This window comes from Grampus griseus (genome assembly GCF_964374135.1).
Source record: "Grampus griseus genome assembly, chromosome: 8".
In the NCBI taxonomy this organism is placed as follows: domain Eukaryota; kingdom Metazoa; phylum Chordata; class Mammalia; order Artiodactyla; family Delphinidae; genus Grampus; species Grampus griseus.
Window position 1 is genome coordinate 54,131,623 of NC_139002.1, and position 19,446 is coordinate 54,151,068.

At 45.4% G+C, this 19,446-nt stretch overlaps 2 protein-coding genes and 1 long non-coding RNA gene across 4 annotated transcripts in view; 2 read left to right on the forward strand and 1 right to left on the reverse strand.

The window, feature by feature from the left end:
• LOC309825859 overlaps positions 1-14,578 on the reverse strand; it is a 41,186-nt gene extending 26,608 nt beyond the window's left edge. The window contains exon 1 of the long non-coding RNA XR_014297068.1: positions 14,485-14,578. This is a non-coding gene — a long non-coding RNA (uncharacterized lncRNA). The remainder of the gene's footprint in view (positions 1-14,484) is intronic.
• KCTD14 (potassium channel tetramerization domain containing 14) lies at positions 228-14,094 on the forward strand. 2 transcript variants are annotated; one of them, XR_014297147.1, is made up of 3 exons: positions 228-354; positions 9,710-9,820; positions 13,839-14,094. XR_014297147.1 is itself a non-coding variant. In XM_082661248.1 (2 exons), the coding sequence occupies exons 1-2, from the start codon at positions 283-285 to the stop codon at positions 5,730-5,732; spliced, it is 735 nt and encodes a 244-aa protein (XP_082517374.1). In that variant the 5' UTR covers positions 236-282; the 3' UTR covers positions 5,733-5,792. The 2 variants fall into 2 exon arrangements, 1 of the variants encoding a protein (XP_082517374.1); XM_082661248.1 differs by lacking the exons at positions 9,710-9,820; positions 13,839-14,094 and adding an exon at positions 5,070-5,792 and having other exon boundaries at positions 236-354.
• The window catches only part of INTS4 (integrator complex subunit 4), a 113,246-nt gene continuing 108,346 nt past the window's right edge, over positions 14,547-19,446 (forward strand). The window contains exon 1 of the mRNA XM_082659635.1: positions 14,547-14,742. Coding sequence (XP_082515761.1) covers positions 14,689-14,742 — 54 coding nt within the window. The 5' untranslated portion in view covers positions 14,547-14,688. The remainder of the gene's footprint in view (positions 14,743-19,446) is intronic.

The following is a 19,446-nucleotide window of genomic DNA, read 5'->3' on the forward strand; positions in this document are numbered from 1 at the left end:
GACAGTCTCAAGGTCGTCAATGTCAGTTCCCTCTGCCTCCCCCATTTGGCTGTCCCGCAACACCAGGCAACAGAGGGACAGTGACTAGCCTAAGGTTTCACCGCAAGGCCTCCAACTCCAGCCCAATCAGGGTTCTAACCACACCCTGGGTACAGATTCCCCCCACCCCGGGGCGGGAGCGAGGAGCACTTCCGCCAGCCACAAGTACCGCGCACGTGGCGGGCTGTGCGGGACCGGCGAGCGGCAGCCTGGCTGCGCAGCGCCAGCGCCTGCGGGGCCGGGATGATGAGCCTGACCTCGGCGCCCGATTCCCGGCCGTTGCGCCGGGCCGTGACCCCCGCGGGCCGGCGGACGGTGAGTGCGAAGCCCTGGGTGGACGAGAAGACCCTGCCGGCTCCGGCCCCGCGCCTCTCCCTTCTTTCACTCCTTCCAGGGCCCCGCGTCCTTCCCTCCCCGCGGGTCTGAATTCCCCAGCTTCCGGCGCGCCCGTCTCGGCCTGCGGCTGGGCGCTCTCTTTTCACCTGGTCAGTTCCTAACGCTTTGATCTCTCCTTCCGCGCCACAGCCTCGATTCCGGTTCCGGCTCACTCCAGTCTCTCCTCTATGCCCTCTTTCCTGCTTGGCTGCCTTTGTCTCCTCCTTCTTCTCTTTGCGTCTCGTCTCTCAGTCCCCTGGCTTGCCCCAGTCCACTGCTCTTCCTCTGCCCCTCCTCTTCCCCTGCCCCTCCCCTCCTGACGGTGGGAGTAGACCCAACTGAGGGCTGGCCAGAGTATCATTCATTCCCTCACCCACCCTCTCTAGCCTGTCCCTGACCTCTGGCTGGGTCCTGAGCCCTCCTGCTTGCCCGTTCCCTCCCAGGGCTTGGGTGGGGGGCCCGGGGGGTGGGGTGAGGATCAAGAAAAAGCCCAGAACACTCAAGGATCAGAACACTTAACCTCTCCCCGGCTACGTGCCATCCTGAAGACTTGTAGGAAGGGAAAGCAGATCCGGCAGTGGGGCGACTGTGGCTCTTTTCAATAGGATGACGATAACCTCATTGTTCCTGGCTAGTGACAGTGTCACCTGCTCAGAGGCAGGGGCCGCTCAAGGTACCCAATAAATGTCTGAATTAATTACCGGGCAAAGGAGGAAGCCAGCACCGTGCATGATGCCAAGTAGGGCAAGATTGGCCTTTATCAGAATACCAGGCGCTCCTGTAAGTCAGTGCTGAGGGTAAGTGCAGTTCAATTCAGCAGACACTTATGGAGCATCCCTGGTGTGCTGAGCACCGTAGTAGGTACTGGTAACATAAAGATGAATCTGGGATAGTCCTCCCTTAGGATCCTCCCAATCTAGTGTGGGATACAGATGAAGGAACAGAATTACAAGAGACGTAACTACCATGACAAGGGGAAGTACATGGCCCTCGAAATCACAAGGAGACAACCTATCCAGAAAATTCCCGGAGGAATTACCTTGAAGGATGAGTGGGCTGACTGAAGGGACTGGGGGTGTTAAATGAGTGAAGTCCTGGGGGCAGTGGGGCCCAGCCTGCTCTGAATGGGTTGGTGTTGGGGAGCAGTAGTTGGCTCTGGTAGTTGATTGCCAGGGTTGCAAAGGACCTTGTAAACCTTGTTAAGGAGTCTCGAGTTAACCTGTAAAGAAATGTGGGATCACTGAAGTGTTTAATGCAGGTGGTGACCAGACTGGATTTCCGCTTCAGAGAAACTGCTTTGGTTTCAGAATAGAGACTGGATTGGGGGAGGATATTCGAGGGAGCTGGGAGCCATGGAACTGACCACACATTTAGAATGGCCAGGACTTGGTGACTGATTACCTGTGTGTGGGGAGGTTGAGGACAGGAGCAGAGTGCAAGATTAGAGTCTAGGTTTCTGGCTCAGACGACCGAGATACGGTACAGTGGGAAAAGGTCAAAGTTGTGGTGTGGGGAGAGATCTTGGGCTTGGGAGACATATGAATGGGCGTGTCCCTCCACTGACTAGACTAAGTGTGACCTAAGGAAATGTATGAATGTTTGGTGGGATGAGAGCTGGGCCTGATTCATCCCTGTGTCCTCGTGGCCAGCAGTAGCCTGGTACCCAGCAGAGGCTACTAAAGACCACATTTCCCCGGCCTGTGCACACGGGGCCTGGGTCAGGCTTGCCCACTCAGGAATGCTACAGCAGGGTGACTGGTAGAACAGGTGGGGAAGAGGGGCCATGAGGAAGGGCAGGTGGTCTGGAAGAGGGATGGAAAAGAAGTCTTTATCTGCTCGAAACACACACAGTAGTACTTATGGATGAGGTAGGAGGTCTGGGATTTCCAAAGAGATTTGGAGTTTTTAGAAAACATGGAGGGAAAAGGGACATAATTAGGAAGCTTGGGAACAGGGTCCAGGTCTTGGCTGATAAAGAAATGGGGCTGCGAATATCAGGGCAGGGGACTATTTTGTGTAGCATCTGGAAATGAGCTTCAGAAACAACATTTGAAGTGATTGGATTCATTAAACTTCCAAAGCTGGAGAGTCTTAGAGTTCTCTTCATCGATTTTGCCTCACTATTTGATAGATGACTAAACTTAGGCCCAGAGAAGGAAGTGCGATGCCCTAGGAACATAGCTAATTACTGGCAGCGGTGCGACTGGATGTTGGGAGGGTGGGGGTAGGGCATCCACACTGTCCTGAAGTCAGACTGATACGGATTTGATCCTGGCTCCAACTTCCTCACCTCCTAGCTGTGTGACCCCTCTTTCTGAGCTTTCCTCGCCTGTAATGTGGGGACGTTAAGAGCTCTCAGTGGTACAGGAGTGATGAGAGTCCATCATCGATCCATTCAGGGGTTAAAGTCTGCAAATTCACATTTAACTGCCTGCTTTACAGAGCCACCTTAGGGTTAACTAAACAGCCTTGCCAAGGAACCTTGAGGTTTATGGGAAGAAGAGGGCGTCACAGGTTCTGGGCTTATTTTTCTCAGGGCTGTATTGTTTGGCTGCTGTCAGACTGCAACCTCTTTTCTCCCTTCTCCATTCCAGCTAGCAGAACTGTCCCTTGGTAGGAGCTGTTGCCACGGCAACTCAGTTCTCCCCAGCAGTTTGGCTGCCTTGAGTTCTCTTAATTCTAGTACTTTAATCTTAGAGGTAGAGCCCACAGACAAGCTGAAAAGGAAGTCACACCTAAATCTGACTGAAGGACATTCCTGAGTCCTGTCCCTATCCCTGGCCCTGTAATGACCTGGAGTGGAGTCTCCAGTTTGGAAATCCAGCCTTCCCCCTAATACTGTAGATCTTTTCCACAGCAGCAGCCATCACATCCCCTAGGAAACCTTCCCTGACAACCTCCAACACACATCTACAAAAAGAGCCAATCCCTTCTACCTTTGAGTCTTCCCCATCAGCACCTACACATTTAAGCCATCTGTTTCCCTTTCTCCCCTATGAGCTCCTCAAGGGCAGGGACCTTGTCCTGTCCATCTGCTTCAGAGGAGGCTTGGGTGGAACAGGTCCTCCCTACAGTCTGTTGGATGAATAGGGATTGAAGAGTGGAGGTGTTTGAAGGTTGAAAATCAATTTATGTAATGACTAAGTGGTAAATCAGACCTGAGTTCAAATCCTGACATTATCGCTTAGTAGCTGGTTGGTCTTAAGCAACTTGAACTTCACCTCCTTAAGCCTTAGTTTCTTCATCTGGAAAATGGGGATTTAAAACATTCATCATAGGATTACTATGAGGGTTGAGTTGCAGAGTGTATGTAAAGCACTTTGCACAGTTACTAGACTGTGAGGGGAGGTTCTGTGTCCTGCTTGTTCCTCACTGTGTCCCAGCTACCTGGCACAAAATAGGCACATACGTGTTTTATTGAATGAGTGAGTGAATTTTAAAAGATGGAAGTTGTTCAGGAAGCTGGGTTTGTAAGGATAACAACCGGTGTATCACCTCATGTGTAATAATTGCTATAGAGTATTATGGTATTTTTGTTAGGTCTGTGTGGCAGCATTCCCCAGATGCAGCCCGACCCTCAGTCTCTTTCCAGGTCCCTCTCTGCACTCGCCTGTGGGCATTTCCAGGCAGATATCACATGGGTCTCACCCACATCCTTAGTGCTCAGCCCAAGGTCTGATCTAGAGAAGAGGCCTCTAAAAATTCTGATGAACAGCTAAATCTAACTTACATTTGCACCATACTTTACCATTTATGGGGCAGTTTTACGCCTGTTGTATTTGGTGTTACCAACTTTGTCACCACCAAGGATATTCTTGTTATTTAATCCCATGGGCCCATATTTTGAAAAAATACCCATCAAATTACATTTGTTAATCAAAGTCATGCCAACTGCTAATCAGAACTTCTGCTCTATATGAAATAAGAATTTTTATCCCCACTTCCAGCACGGATGTGGACATGCAGTAAGTACCAAAGAAATGATTCCTGAATGAATACATGTGTGATTTCTTTAGCCTTTCTGAAAGGTTGAAAATGTTTTGTACCCCCCAACCTCCCCCCACCCACTTTTTTTTTTTTTTTTTTACTGTATCTTATATCTAAGCATCCCTGTCAGGAACTCTTGACTTCACAATAGCTCCATATCCTCATTATAGTTTATTTATTTATTTTTTGGCCATGCCACATGGCATGTGGGATCTTAATTCCCCAACCAGGGATTGAACCGGTGTCCCCTGTGGTGGAAGCACAGAGTCCTAACCACTGGACCGCCAGGGAAGTCCCCATATCCTCACTTTATAAACAAGGAAACTGAGGCCTAGGGAGGGAAAAAGCCTAGCCACAGGCCACACGCTTTAGAGGTATTGTCCGTGTGACTTGCTTCCACTAATATTCTGTGACCTAAATGAGAAAATGCAAATGCTTGAATGGGTATTCTTATATCAAACTAAAATATTTTTCTTCCTTAAAATGCCTACTCTCTGTAGCTGTACAGCATAAATATAACCCCCTTCAGTAAGATGGACATTCCAATAAGCTGAAGCCAATCATTATGGCTCCCCTAAATTCTGTAGGGTATTGTTCTTTGGATGAGAATAAATCATGAGCTCCCTGGAGATGGCGCTGTGGGTTCACTCTGCCTCTTGTGCCCCCAGGAATCTCCTGTAGTGGAGCTGAACGTTGGGGGTGAGTTCTATACCACCACCTTGGGCACCCTGAGAAAACTCCCAGGCTCAAAGCTGGCAGAGATGTTCTCCAGCTCCGCCAAGGCCTGCCTGGATGCGGAGGGACGCTTCTTCATCGATCGCTGCGGCACCTATTTTGGACCCATCCTGGAATATCTGCGCAGTGGGCAGCTGCCCACACAGCACATCCCCGAGGTGTACCGTGAGGCTCAGTTCTACGAAATCAAGCCTTTAATCAAACTCTTGGAGGACATGCCACAGATCTTTGGTGAGCAGGTAGCTCGGAAGCAGTTTTTGCTGCAGGTGCCAGGCTACAGTGAGAACCTGGAGCTTATGGTGCGCCTGGCGCGTGCTGAGGCCGTGGCGGCGCGCTGCTCTAGAGTTCTGGTGTGCCTAGTACAAAACGAAAAGGATGATGCAAACTGCGCGGACGCCCTGCGCTCCCTGGAGGCGGACAAGAGGTCAGTGGTCAAATTCGGGCCTTGGAAGGCAGCCCTGGATATCAGGGACCTCCTGGACTGCATGAACATGGACATTAAGGCCCAAGGGTACCAGGTACACTATTCACACAACAGTCCATTACCGGCCAAGGTCTCCGACTACTTCTATACCTTCAGCTTCAGCTGGTGGTGATCCCCAGGGGTGGGGGCTGTTTGTTACGAGCTCTGGTGGGACTTACGAAATTAAAGGTTGCCTTCCAAAGCCATCTTCCTTTAATTTTAAAAACAAACAGACATCAAAAACTTCCAAGGTGGTCTACTTGTCTTGCCCCCAAATATGTGTTTCCCCTTTGAGGACTTTCCACTCATTGCAACTGACTCCACTGTACTTGCCTAGAGAGGTGCAGCTGTTTCCTCTTTAAAGCCTCATGTACCTGCCAGACCCTTCCCTTGAAGTCTAATAGCAAGGCAGAGGTGAACTGGAATGTTTCAACAATGCTTTGGCTGGAGATGCGGGATGACAACAGGAAAATAATAGGATGTCATGAGTCTAGACAGACCTAAAAATGTAATCTACCCAGCCTCAGCTTGTGGTCCAATCTTCTAGCCCTGGTATGTGCCTTCATGAGGAAGATGCCAAGTTAGTATACCTGGAGTAGACGGCGCTCAGATCTCCTTTCCCGGATGCTGTGGGTATTGGCTGCTAAAGCGTCACAGCTGTCCTCTTACCTAGAGCAGTAGTTCTCAAAGTGTGGTCCCTAGACCGGCAGCATCCCCAATACCTGGGAACTTGTTAGAAATACAAATTCTCTAGTCCCTACCTCAGACCAACTGAATCAGAAACAGGGAGTTGGCCCAGCAGTCTGTTTTAAGAAGTCCTCCAGGTAATTCTGATGCACTTTAATTTTGAGACCTGATCAAGAACAGAATTGCTATCTCGCTTGTGTGGAGGTACAGCAGACTGATCCCTCACCTCAAGGAGGTGCAGTTCCTATTCTAGAGCTCCTCGTGGGATCAGGCTGAAGTCAGTCTTCACTGAACACCACATTCTTGCTTAGTGGTCTTCCTCTGCTTTACCCTGCTTCCCTCCCTCCCCCTCACCTGAGAACACATCCTCAATAAACCACTTAAACAAGAGACTCTCTCAGGTTCTGCTTCTCAACCAAACACATTAAGTAACTCTAAAGAGAACACATTCATCCTTCTCCAAGTTCAGGTCTGGGATAGATGGCCCCCGTTCCCCACCTAGTAGGATTACCAGCCATCCTGGGTTCCCTGGGACTGAAGGTCAGGTTTAACTGTGAAGCTTTAAGGAATTAACACTGAATCAGAGAATTTCAAATTTAAACATAAAATCGCTCAGAACATAGTTATTTTCAGTGAGCGTTTTAATTCAGTAACTGCATCTGCTTGTATATTTTTTTTCTTATTTTCAAAGCTTGTTCTATATTTTCTTTTTCTTTTTCTTTTTTTGGTATTTAATATGGTTGACAATTTAAAGTGGAAAAATCCTGAATATCTATTTGAACTTAACATCATGAGTCATTCAACGTTACTCATCAAGAGCCTGAAAAAAGTTCATACCCTTTGATCAGTAATTACACTTTTGAGATTTGATTCCAAGGAGATACCCTGCTCCATAAGATCTAAATAGGATTGCTTAAAATCTCAGTTTCATGAATTATGGAAAGATCAATGTCCTCCCCAAGATTTCTGCACATTCCCAGAGGGCTTGTCTTCTTATGGTCAGCTCTGGTTCTCTGTTTCTGCTAGATTCATTCAGCATAGGGATCAACTAGATGTCTTAAGCCTGTTGTGCTGTTCTACGCAATGCTTACCCAGAGTTAACACTCAGATCTTTTTCTTATTTTTTACAAATGCCACTCCCATCAGCTATTTGTGCACATAGCAGACTGTGGCAAATACAGGCAAGTAAGGGGAGTTTACCACACAGAAATGCCAACAACTTCAAACTGAATATTGGGCATATTTCTTCTTAAGGGTGCCTTAGTCACCCCCATCACTAGGGGCTTTTCACTAGTAGATTGTATTTGTGTCCTATTCTTTCTTCCCTCTCTATTCCTGCCATGCTTCTCTGTAGGTGGGAGTAATCTTCCCCACCCCACTGAGTTCGTGCTTGGCCTCATGACTTAATCTGGCCAATGGTATACGTGTGGAAGTGACAGTTGTGCCAGTTCCAAAATGAGGCTTTCGAGGCATGCCAAATTTCCACCAGCCCCCTTGTGTTCTTGTCATTTGCCAAAAGACCATGTTCCAGTTTAGCTACCTCTTTTACTGCTCTGGCTCTAGCCTGCATCCCTTTGGATCTGACTCTCTTCCTTAGCAATTTACCAAACTATTTTATTAAATGAAGGCAATTCCAATACCCCAGCCCCCCACTCCCAATCCATAATACAATTAAGATAACATACTATTTTTATCCTACTTAATTTACAATAGCAAAACAATTGGAAATAAGCCAACTTAGTTACATCTATATAATGCAATGTTATATAGCAAAATTGCATTTATAGATGGCTTAAAATTATTGGGGAGGAGATTAATTTAATTCAGTACAATTTAATTAAATCTTTGCTCTAAAAAGGATTTAAGGTGGTGGGGCTTACAGGGCTATGAAAAAAAGAAATATCATAAAAGACATAAATTAGAAATACATAAATTAAATTGACACGCTTGGTTGCCTTCCCAATAATACCATCTCCTCCCTTCCTCTGAAATAGCAAAATAAGTAAAGCACATTAGTAATGTTCAAAATACCATCTCTGAACACCCCGATTAAAAAATGGGCAGAAGACCTGAATAGACATTTTTCCAAAGAAGATGAACAGATGGCCAACAGGCACATGAAAAGATACTCAACATCACTAATTATTAGAGAATTGCAAATCAAAACCACAATGAGATATCATCTCACACCTGTCAGAATGGCTGTCATCAAAAAGGCCACAAATAACAAGTGTTGGCAAGGATGTGGAGAAAAGGGAACCCTCATACACTGTTGGTGGGAATGTAAATTGGTACAGCCACTATGGAAAACGATACGGAGGTTCCTTAAAAAACTAAAAATAGAACTATCATATGACCCAGCAGTTCTACTCCTGGCTATATATCTGACGAAAACAAAAGATACATACATCCCAATATTCATAGCAGCATTACTTACAATAGCCAAGATATAGAAGCAACCTACGTGTCCAACAGATGAATCGATACAGAAGATATGTGTGTATATATACTATGGAATACTACTTAGCCATAAAAAACTGAAATTCTGCCATTTGCAACAATGTGGATGGACTTAGAGGGTGTTATGCTTAGTGAAATCAGTCAGACAGAGAAACACAAATACTCTCTGTTATCACTTATACGTGGAATCTAAAAACTAGCACAAACAAATGTATATAACAAAGCAGAAACGGACTCACAGATATAAAGAACAAGCTAGTGATTATGAGTGGGGAGAAGAAGGGGGAGGGGCAAGATAGAGGTATGGGAAGGACTTCCCTGGTGGTCCAGTGGTTAAGACTCCTTGCTTCCACTGCAGGGGATGTGGGTTTGGTCCCTGGTTGGGGGAACTAAGATCCCTCATGTTGTGCAGTGTGGCCAAAGGGTTAAAAAAAAAAAAAAAAAGGGGGGGGGTATAGGATTAAGAGATAAAATCTACTATGTATAAAATAAATAAACAACATGGATATATTGTACAACACAGGGAAATATAGCCATTATTTTGTAATAACTTTGAATGGAGTATAATCTATAAAAATATTGAATCACTATGCTGTATACCTGAAACTAATATAAAATTGTAAATCAACTATACCTCAATAAAAAAAACACCACCTCTATTCATTTGTAGGGGTATATGTGGCTTTTCAGATCTGTTGGGATTAACTAAAGAAAATTATAGAGTCAGAGGAGAAAAAGTTAAAACTGAATGCTAAATATAACTGTCACTATAATCCAAAGGAAAAACACACAGTAAAACCTTTGAGATTGCCCTCATGGAGACACCCTACTTCATAGCACTGTGCCAGGTTTTCAGGTCTCATTGTTTTCTTAGAGCACCTCTTTTATTTTTCTTCTACTTATTTTCCTTGTCTTCCCTGCCCCCCTTTCCATTCATTCTTTTCCCTTTTCTGCTGTGCTCAGTGTCCTGGAAGACTGATCTCTAGGTACTGCATGTCCCGCCCCTTCCTGGTTGGCCAAAGCCTTGGAAAGTATGAGAGTGGAAGATTGGGGACAAGAAGGCCTGGGATGTTGGTATGTAGATGAATGTCTTGGAATGGTGAAAATATTTGTGTTTCCTATGAATGACCACCAGAGGGCACCCATTCTAGAAGAGGCTTTCAAAACATAAATGGACACAACGATCCAAACTGTGCATTCCTGTGACTTCCCTGGCGGTTCAGTGGGTAAGACTCCGTGCTCCCAATGCGGGGGGTACCCCGGATCCATCCCTGGTCGGGGAACTAGATCCCGCATGCATTCCGCAACTAAGAAGTCCACATACCGCAACTAAAAAAAGATCCTGCATGCCGCAACTAAGACCCGGCGCAACCTAAATAAATAAATATAAAAACAAACAAACAAACAACAAAAAAAAACTGTGCGTGCCAGTCAGCCTCTTTCCCCAGAGCTCAACGGAGTCATGAGAAAGGTGGCCATGATGGTAGGGATGGAGTCTGTGCGTGGGCTCTGTGGTATAGTTCCTCTTGCCAAAGCTGATCTGGTCAATGATGGATGTCCAACAGCAGAGACCAACACTGAGTCCCTGATATGGTATTATTCCCACCGGGGGACTAGATACTTCTTGGTGGTAGGCAGATAACCCTGCAAATCAGTTAGCTGTATTGCACTGTTACAGACTGTTGGGAGAAATGCTGGCATTTCTAAGCAAATGGCATTGACAGCTTTGAGGATGTTTGCAAAGCTGCCTAGGGTTAGGATGCAGATTTATTTCATTACAGGGTAATAAAGCTAGTTTCACCCTCCAATCCTGGCGACATTTCAGGGTGATAAAAATGTTTCCCACTGGGTTGGCAGGAAAATTCGTTTCCTGACCAGTATAGTAAAGATAATGTTGGGGGAAAAAAACACCGATATTGTCTCTCTCCAGAGGGCAGGTTTGCTAGCATTCCTTCTTTAAGATTGAGCGTTTCCTAAGCTCAGTGTTCTTCATCTGTGCTACAGATCTACTGTGCATGGCATTCACCTGCATTGCTCCCATGGTGTTTAGAGGGCAAGGAGAACTAATACAAACATGAAATTCATGCTGCCTGCTATGCTGTGAATGATAAGCTGCCTAAATCTATTTGGGCTTGTTTTCTCCTTACCAGCTGACTCTATGGAAGTTAGCAGCTTAGGAATTGTCTAACCACATGACAACCTCTTGACCCCCAAACTTAATACCTTAAAACTATAACCATTAATTATTTCTCATAGCCTATAAATTGGGCAGTTCTTCTGGTCTTATTTGATCTCACTCATGCATCTGTAGTCAGATGGGGGATCAGCTGGGGTGAGGCTGGTCTGAAATAGCCTCAGCTGGGTCAACTTGGCTTTGTTCCATGTGGTCATTTACTCTCCAGTAGATTAGGTTGGACTTATTCTCATGGCAAGGGTAGGTTTCCAAAATCAAATAATAGACCTGAAGAACTGGTATGTGGGTGGACCTTGAGGCCTAGGTTCAAAACTAGCACACTGTAACTTCTGCTGTATTCTACTGGCCAGGCACAAGGCCAGCCCAATTCAAAGAGTGGGGATAGAGATTCCATCTCTTAATGGAAGCAGCTCTAGAGCTACACTTCAAAGGATTTACATACAGAGAGAGGAAAAATTGGGGCCATTTTTTACAAATCATGCTACCATATGCTTTATCCTTTCCATCAGGGAGGGAGTGGTGATTTAACCACATAGGAATAGATACATATCCCAGATTCAGATTTGACTTTTCTACTGCTATAGACAATGCTTGTGTCACCCACCACCCCCCCCCACCTCCATTTCCAAATTCATATGTTGAAATCCTAATCCTCAGTGTGATGGTATTAGGAGGTCAGGCCTCTGGGAGGTGATTAGGTCCTGAGGATGGAGCCCTCATGAATGGGGTTAGTGCCCTTATAAAACAGACCCCAGAGAGCCCCTTTGCCTCTTCAACCATGTGAGACAGGGAGAGAAGACAGCTATCTTTGAACCAGAAAGTGAGCTCTCACCAGACACTGAATCTGACAGCACCTTGACCTTGGACTTCCCAGCCTCCAGAACTGTGAGAAATAAATTTCTGTTGTTTATAAGCCACTCAGTATACGGTATTCTGTTATAGTATCCTAATATCTCTATATATCCTATTGGTTCTGTTTTCCCGAAGAACCCTAATGATACCTAACTGCAATGTTTCTGCCAGCCCTAGCATTCATGGATACCTTATTCATTTTCATGGTATCTCACACATTGCTTCTGACTAAGGAGCTTATTTTATGATGAAAAAAGTATAGCAAAGAAACTTCTTGGTATTGCCAGTTACCCCATTTACTCAGATGTAGCTATAATAAAAAAAATAGGGCTTCCTTGGTGGCGCAGTGGTTGAGAGTCCGCCTGCTGATGCGGGCAGCAGAGGCCCAGCAGTATGCAGGCCTCTCACTGTTGTGGCCTCTCCCATTGTGGAGCACAGGCTCTGGACGCACAGGCTCAGCGACCATGGCTCACGGGCCTAGCTGCTCCACAGCATGTGGGATCTTCCCAGACCGGGGCATGAACCCGTGTCCCCTGCATCGGCAGGCGGACTCTCAACCACTGCACCACCAGGGAAGCCCCGTGAACCATACTTTACTGTGCAAAATGTTTCTGCGTTATTTCATTACACTGTCACTACATCTTTGTCAGGCTAGGTGTTAGTGCAATTGTAGTTGAGGCTACTTGTTCATTAAGTGCTAGTCGTAGTGAAACAGGAGGGAAGGGGGCAGGGCACAACCTTTAAAAGAATGACATGGCCAGGAGTTCCCTGGTGGCCTAATGGTTAGGATTCTGGGCTTCCACTGCTGTGGCCTGGGTTCAATCCCTGGTCAGAGAACTAAGATCCTGCAAGCCATGTGGTGCAGCGAAAAAACAAACAAACAAAAAGAATGACATAGCCATTGAGGATATGACATAAACTGGTTAGAATCAACTAGGTCCAAGATGGCAGTAGACCTTGAGCCTCATTATATGCTCATTGTAATACATTAGCATATGCCAAATGACATACCTACAGGCGCCTACAGTTCCAAGGCAGACCATAAAAGGCCAAAAAGTGGGCAGTGGCCCAATCCCTGGAAATCCCCATCCCTTCCCCCAAACAGTTGAATAATCCTCCCACTCACTAGCCTATGAAATTACTCAGCCCACAAAAACCATCTACCCCATATTTCAGGGCCTCTCATCTTCTGAGATGCCTCACACTCTGTGGAGTGTGTTTCTCCCACCACTGCTCTCACTTTTTGAGATGGACTGCATTCTGTCTATGGGATGTTGTACCTCTCTAAATAATCCACGTCTTCCATATTGCATTGCCTCTCGCTGAATTCCTTCTGCGCTAAGACATAAAGAACCTGAGCTTCAGTAAGTCCTGACACCAGGTGAGCAATTTTAATTAAAAGACAGTGGGTTTGAGTCCCAGTCAGAGTTTTGGCTGAGTAAAAGTCCCAGCCCATGGGTTCAAATCCAAGTGTGAGTTTCGGCTGGGTTCAATCCCATCTGAGTTGTGCAGTCTGAAGCTTTGTTGCTTAACCCTTGGCCTCAGAATTCTTTCCACTCTCCCCTAGCTGTCAGAGGATGGCTTGAGTCCTTAAAGGATAGGTAGCTTTTGAACAATTGGGAGGGAGAAGTACCTTAGGCTGGGGCAGGGGTGGGGGTGGTGGCAACCAGCTTTCTGTAAGCAGGTAGGGTAGGGGGGCCCCAGAGAAAGAACCAGGCATGGCTTTCTTGACATAAGGGAAGCAATTTTTGGCCTAAGCCATTTTGTGACCTAAGCCTGACCACATTTGTCCTTGAATAGGTCTCGGTAATTAATTAAGTGAGGGAATGCAGGAACAAAGGAAAAGCAGTCAAGAAACAAGTTTCTGGGACTTCCCCAGTGGTCCAGTGGTTAAGACTCAGAGCTTCCACTGCAGGGGGTGCAGGATCGATCCCCGGTTGGGGAACTAATATCCCGCATGCCATGAGCCATGGCAAAAAAAAAAGAAACAAGTTTCTCCCCAAGGCATATACATAACAATCTGATACATGTCTTTGGGTTCTACAGGAACTAAGGCTCCAGACCTAGGTGGAGGATGGAATGATGATGTCGACCCTCCTGACTTCAATCAACTAAAGCCTGGACTCTGTTGACCTCTGCCCCAATTCTACGATGAATTCTCCTCTGCTCAAGCCCCTTCATGAATATGTACGCTCCCTTAGCTTAACGCTTCCCCAATTTTCCTGTTTGGAGAGACAATGCATTGGGAAAATTCTTTGTTTTCCTTACTTGCTGCAAGTAATATATCCTTCCTTATTCCTAACTTTGGCTTAGTCGTGTCTTTTGGGTTCACTAAGGTGAACCACTTTTCCAGTAATGGCTTGACCAAGAGGAGAGTGCAGGCAACATACAGATGGCAAATACTGTGAACAGCAATGGATGATGCGAACGTCAGTTTGACCTCCTTCCCTTATCTCCTGAGTCAAAATCCTTACACAGCTCCAGGTTTTGTCTCTAGCTCTGGAAAGCTCCACCTCTGCCCTTTACCCGATAGTACTTCCTCCCTCCCTGGGCTCAGTTCCCCCGCCAGTCTCTCCGTCACTCAGATCAACAGCAAGCTCCCCAAATCCCCCATTGGCTCCTTTAGCCTTTCCCACCCGGCTCCTCCCACCAGAAGCCCCGCCCCCTGCGCTACGCTCTCGCTCTGGCTTACCTTTCTCCGGCGCAGGTGGCGTAGGCGACCAAATCCAGCGGCACAGCGACAGGACAGTCGAGCAGCCGGAAGCGGCCTCTCTTTTCCGGAACCCCACTGCCTTGTGGGACCGTGGCTGGTTCCTCCGGCCTGGGCAGGTTTTCCGGACTCCTCCGCTCCACCTCCCTCCTCGGGTACGGAAGCTGAGAGGGTCCGCGGACGGCCATGGCGGCGCACCTCAAGAAGCGGGTGTACGAGGAATTCACTAAGGTGGTTCAGGTAAGCTCTGGAAGGAAAGGTCCCGGCACCTGTCTGGGGTAGGGGAAGGTTCTCCACGCTCCAGGCACTTTGCCAGACCAGGCGCCACAAAGCTGGGTTGAATGCCTACTGCTTTGGTAGGCAGCGTCTCTGAGGCTACACTTTAGTGGGCGTGTCGTTTGCCGCTGTTGTTGTCAGCATTAATACGTGCAGTCTGACACTAAAAAATTATTAGAAGAAACAAACAGCGCTTTACAATCTACGAAAATATCTTATTCGTTACTTCATTTTATTCGTATTACATTAGCATCCTCATTTTACAGATGAGGACTTTGAGACTTCTGGTGGAGTATGAGCCAGTTAGTGGCAAATTGCCTCCCAACTCCCGTTACAAAAAAAGCGCCCAGGGACAAGTTGGCTGTATGCAGAGCTCAAGGGATTGGAAGAGGAGCCTATAGAAATCCTCAAGACCCAGTCAGAGCAGGCGAGGGTCACAGGCTTCATAGGGGTGGAACTTTCCATTGGTGGAACAGTTCACCTAGGGAGGAGGGCAATACCTTCCTCCTTTAGAGTTGTTTAAGTACTGGTGGGCCAAACCCGTGTCAGCAGTTAGTGATTCTCCTTGTATTTCCTCATATATGTAGCTGAAGTAGAGGTTGATCCCACGTCATACCTTGTGTCGTGCTTCTCAGACTTTGTGTATCCAAATCACCTGGGGTCTTTTTAAAATGTAGATTCCACTCAGTAAGTAAATCGGGCCGGGGAGGTGAGGCAATAATCTGCACTTCTGAGAAGCCCTCAATTGATGCCAGTCAGTAGCATCCTTCCATCCACAGACTTGTGGAATAGCAAGCTTTAGACCATCCAGCAGGACACTGATCCTTAAACATTTCATTTATTCCTTCAACAAGAGTTTACTGAGTAAAAGTGTGGTTACTACGTATTAGGTATGGTAAAAGGTGCTGAGCTACAAAGTCCAATACACAGTAGGGTCCCTGTCCTTTAGGAACTCACAGGCGAGTGGGAGATACGGAACGGCATATCTGTGATTGTAGTGCAAAGAGGTAATTGCATCGACAAATCAAGTCTTCCTCTTTTTACAGCTACTTGTTTTTTTAAATAAATAAATTTATTTATTTATTTATTGTTGGCTGCGTTGGGTCTTGGGCTTTTTCTAGTTGGCGGCGAGTTGGGGCTACTCCGTTGCGGTGCGCGGGCTTCTCACTGTGGTGGCTTCTCTTGTTGCGGAGCACGGGCTTTAGGCGCGCGGGCTTCAGTAGTTGTGGCACACGGGCTCAGTAGTTGTGATTTGCAGGCTGTAGAGAGCAGGCTCAGTAGTTGTGGTGCACGGGCTTAGTTGCTCCGTGGCGTGTGGGATCCTCCTGGACCAGGGTTCGAACCTGTGTCCCCTGCATTGGCAGGCGGATTCTTAACCACTGTGCCACCAGGGAAGCCCCCTCCCAACCCTTTTTTTTTAACAGCTATTTCTTTTTGTAAAAACTCCCTAGCCAAACTTCCTAGCTCTTTGTGATTTAACAGTATTCCTTCTAGCTGTATCACTGCCTTTTTTGTTTTGTGGACACTTTGTGACGTATTCCCATTGTGTGTAGGGAAGTTAGTTTGCTTCTTATTCTTGTTTTTTTCTGAAAATAACTTTGATATTTACCTTAACACTCTTTTGTTGCTCCTTTTTATGTGAAATTAGTTTTCCTCAACTTTTTTTTTTTTTTTTTTTTTTGCGGTACGCGGGACTCTCACTGTTGTGGCCTCTCCCCTTGCGGAGCACAGGTTCTGGACGCGCAGGCTCAGCGGCCATGGCTCACGGGCCCAGCCGCTCCGCTGCATGTGGGATCTTCCCAGACCGGGGCACGAACCCGTGTCCCCTGCATCGGCAGGCAGACTCTCAACCACCGCGCCACCAGGGAAGTCCTTCCTCAACTTTTAAAATGAGTCAACATTCAGGAAAGCTTTCTGACTTCACAGAGCTCCCTCTTCTGTGGCTTGCTTTTTGGGATTTCCTGGCTCTGTTTCGTTTGCCCCCCTTTTTAAAAAATTGTGGCAAAATATATATAACACAGAATTTATCATTTTAACCATTTTTTAAGTGTAGGGTTCAGTGGCATTAACTACTTTCACTTTGTTGTGAAATGTCACTTCCTTTCTTTCCAGTATTCTGTTGTTCCCCCTTACCAAGACTACTCACCCCTCCTCCAGCATGCCACGTGTTTGCACCTCTCCAAACTTTTGTATCTGTTGTTTCCTTTACATAGAATGGATGTCATGCTTCCCTCTCTCTTTGTTCTCCACTCAGTGGACTTATATTTTTGCTTTAGTCTCTCCTCCCCTGCTTCTGTAGCACTCATCTATTTGTACTTATCACTGAGTGCTACTATAATTACTAGTTTACATATCTCCCCACCAGTTTGGGCTCCTCGAGGGCAGAGATGATGCGTGGTTCATCTGTGTTCCCTGGATAGACCATAAGGCGTGGCTCACTAAAATGTTATAGATGGTTGAATGATAGCAGATATTGGTCTGTCCTTCTCCTTATATACTCCCTAGGGAAAAAAATCTTTCCAATCTTTTGACCTAATTGCAGCCCAGATAACACTGAAGACCAAATTTGTGTGGAATAGGATGGAAATTGGTAAGGATTTTAAGAGAAGAGCTCATTTCTTCACTTCATTGTTCATGCGTGGTTACCATGGAGTGATGAAATGAGATCTTACTGCTTCTCTTATTTTTCCTCTGCTATGAAGATGAGGGAGAGAGAACTGATATGTATCTAGTGCTTATTATGTGTTTGCACAATAAAGACATTATACTTTAGACTTCTTAAATATCCCTATGATGTAGGTATTGTATTCCTTTTTATAGAAGAAGGAGAAGGCCTCCTCTAGCTAGTAAGTGGTAATTGAACTCAGATTCCTCTGACTTCAAAGCCCTTGGTCTTTTTATTATGCCATGCCATGTTCCTGTCTAGAATAATCCTAGTCTCTTCTCTGTAAAAGTGTAAATTTGTAAAGAGGTGATTGCTCAAGGTATCATTATGATGCATCAAGCGTTAAGGAAAAAATTTTTTTTGAATTTTATTTTTAATACAGCAGGTTATTATCTTTTTTATATGTATTAGTGTATATATGTCAATCCCAATCTCCCAATTCATCCCACCACCACCCCTCACCCCTTTCCCCCTTTGGTGTCCATACGTTTGTTCTCTGCATCTGTGTCTCCATTTCTGTGTGCAAACTGATTCATCTGTGCCATTTTTCTAGATTCCACATATATGCGTTAATATACGATATTTGTTTTTCTCTTTCTGACTTACTTCACTCTGTATGACAGTCTCTATGTCCATCCATGTCTCTACAAATGACCCAGTTTCGTTCCTTATTATGCCTGAGTAATATTCCATTGTATGTATGTACCACATCTTCTTTATCCATTCGTCTGTCTGTGGGCATTTAGGTTGCTTCCATGACCTGGCTATTGTAAATAGTGCTTCAGTGAACATTGGGGTGCATGTGTCTTTGAATTATGGTTTTCTCCATGTATATGCCCAGTAGTGGGATTGCTGGGTCATATGGTAATTCTATTTTTAGTTTTTTAAGGAAACTCCATACTGTTCTCCATAGTGGCTGTATTAATTTACATTCCCACCAACAGTGCAAGAGGGTTCCCATTTCTCTACACCCTCTTCAGCATTTGTTTGTAGATTTTCTGATGATGCCCATTCTAACTGGTGTGAGGTGATACCTCATGTAGTTTTGATTTGCATTTCTCTAATAATTAGTGATGTTGAACAGCTTTTCATGTGCTTCTTGGCCATCTGTATGTCTTCTTTGGAGAAATGTCTATTTAGGTCTTCTGCCCATTTTTTGATTGGGTTGTTTGTTTTTTTAATATTGAGCTGCATGAGCTGTTTATATATTTTGGAGATTAATCCTTTGTCCATTGATTCGTTTGCAAATATTTTCTCCCATTCTGAGGGTTGTCTTTTCATCTTGTTTATAGTTTCCTTTGCTGTGCAAAAGCTTTTTAGTTTCATTAGGTCCCATTTGTTTATTTTGTTTTTTAATTTCCATTACTCTAGGAGGTGGTCAAAAAAGAGCTTGCTGTGATTTATGTCAGAGTGTTCTTCCTATGTTTTCCTCTAAGAGTTTGATAGTGTCTGGCCTTACATTTAGGTCTTTAATCCATTTTGAGTTTATTTTTGTGTATGGTGTTAGGGAGTGTTCTAATTTCATTCTTTTACCTGTAGCGGTCCAGTTTTCCCAGCACCAGTTATTGAAGAGACTGTCTTTTTTTCATTGTATATCCTTGCCTCCTTTGTTATAGATTAGTCGACCATAGGTGCGTGGGTTTATCTGTGGGTTTTCTATCCTGTTCCGTTGATTTATATTTCTATTTTTGTGCCAGTACCATATTGTCTTGATTACTGTAGCTTTGTAGTATAGTCTGAAGTCAGGGAATCTTGATTCCTCCAGCTCCATTTTTTCTTTCTCAAGATTGCTTTGGCTATTCAGGGTCTTTTGTGTCTCCATACAAATTTTAAGATTTTTTTTGTTCTAGTTCTGTGAAAAATGCCATTGGTAATTTGATAGGGATTGCATTGAATCTGTAGATTGCTTTGGGTAGTATAGTCATTTTCACAGTGTTGATTCTTCCAATCCAAGAACATGGTATATCTCTCCATCTGTTTGTGTCATCTTTGATTTCTTTCAT

Excerpts from the sequence above, each read along its gene's own strand:
- KCTD14 (XM_082661248.1), top strand. The coding sequence starts at position 283 with ATGATGAGCCTGACCTCGGCGCCCGATTCCCGGCCGTTGCGCCGGGCC. Across the intron at positions 355-5,069 it reads CCCCCGCGGGCCGGCGGACG|GAATCTCCTGTAGTGGAGCT; the intron begins GTGAGTGCGAAG and ends TTGTGCCCCCAG.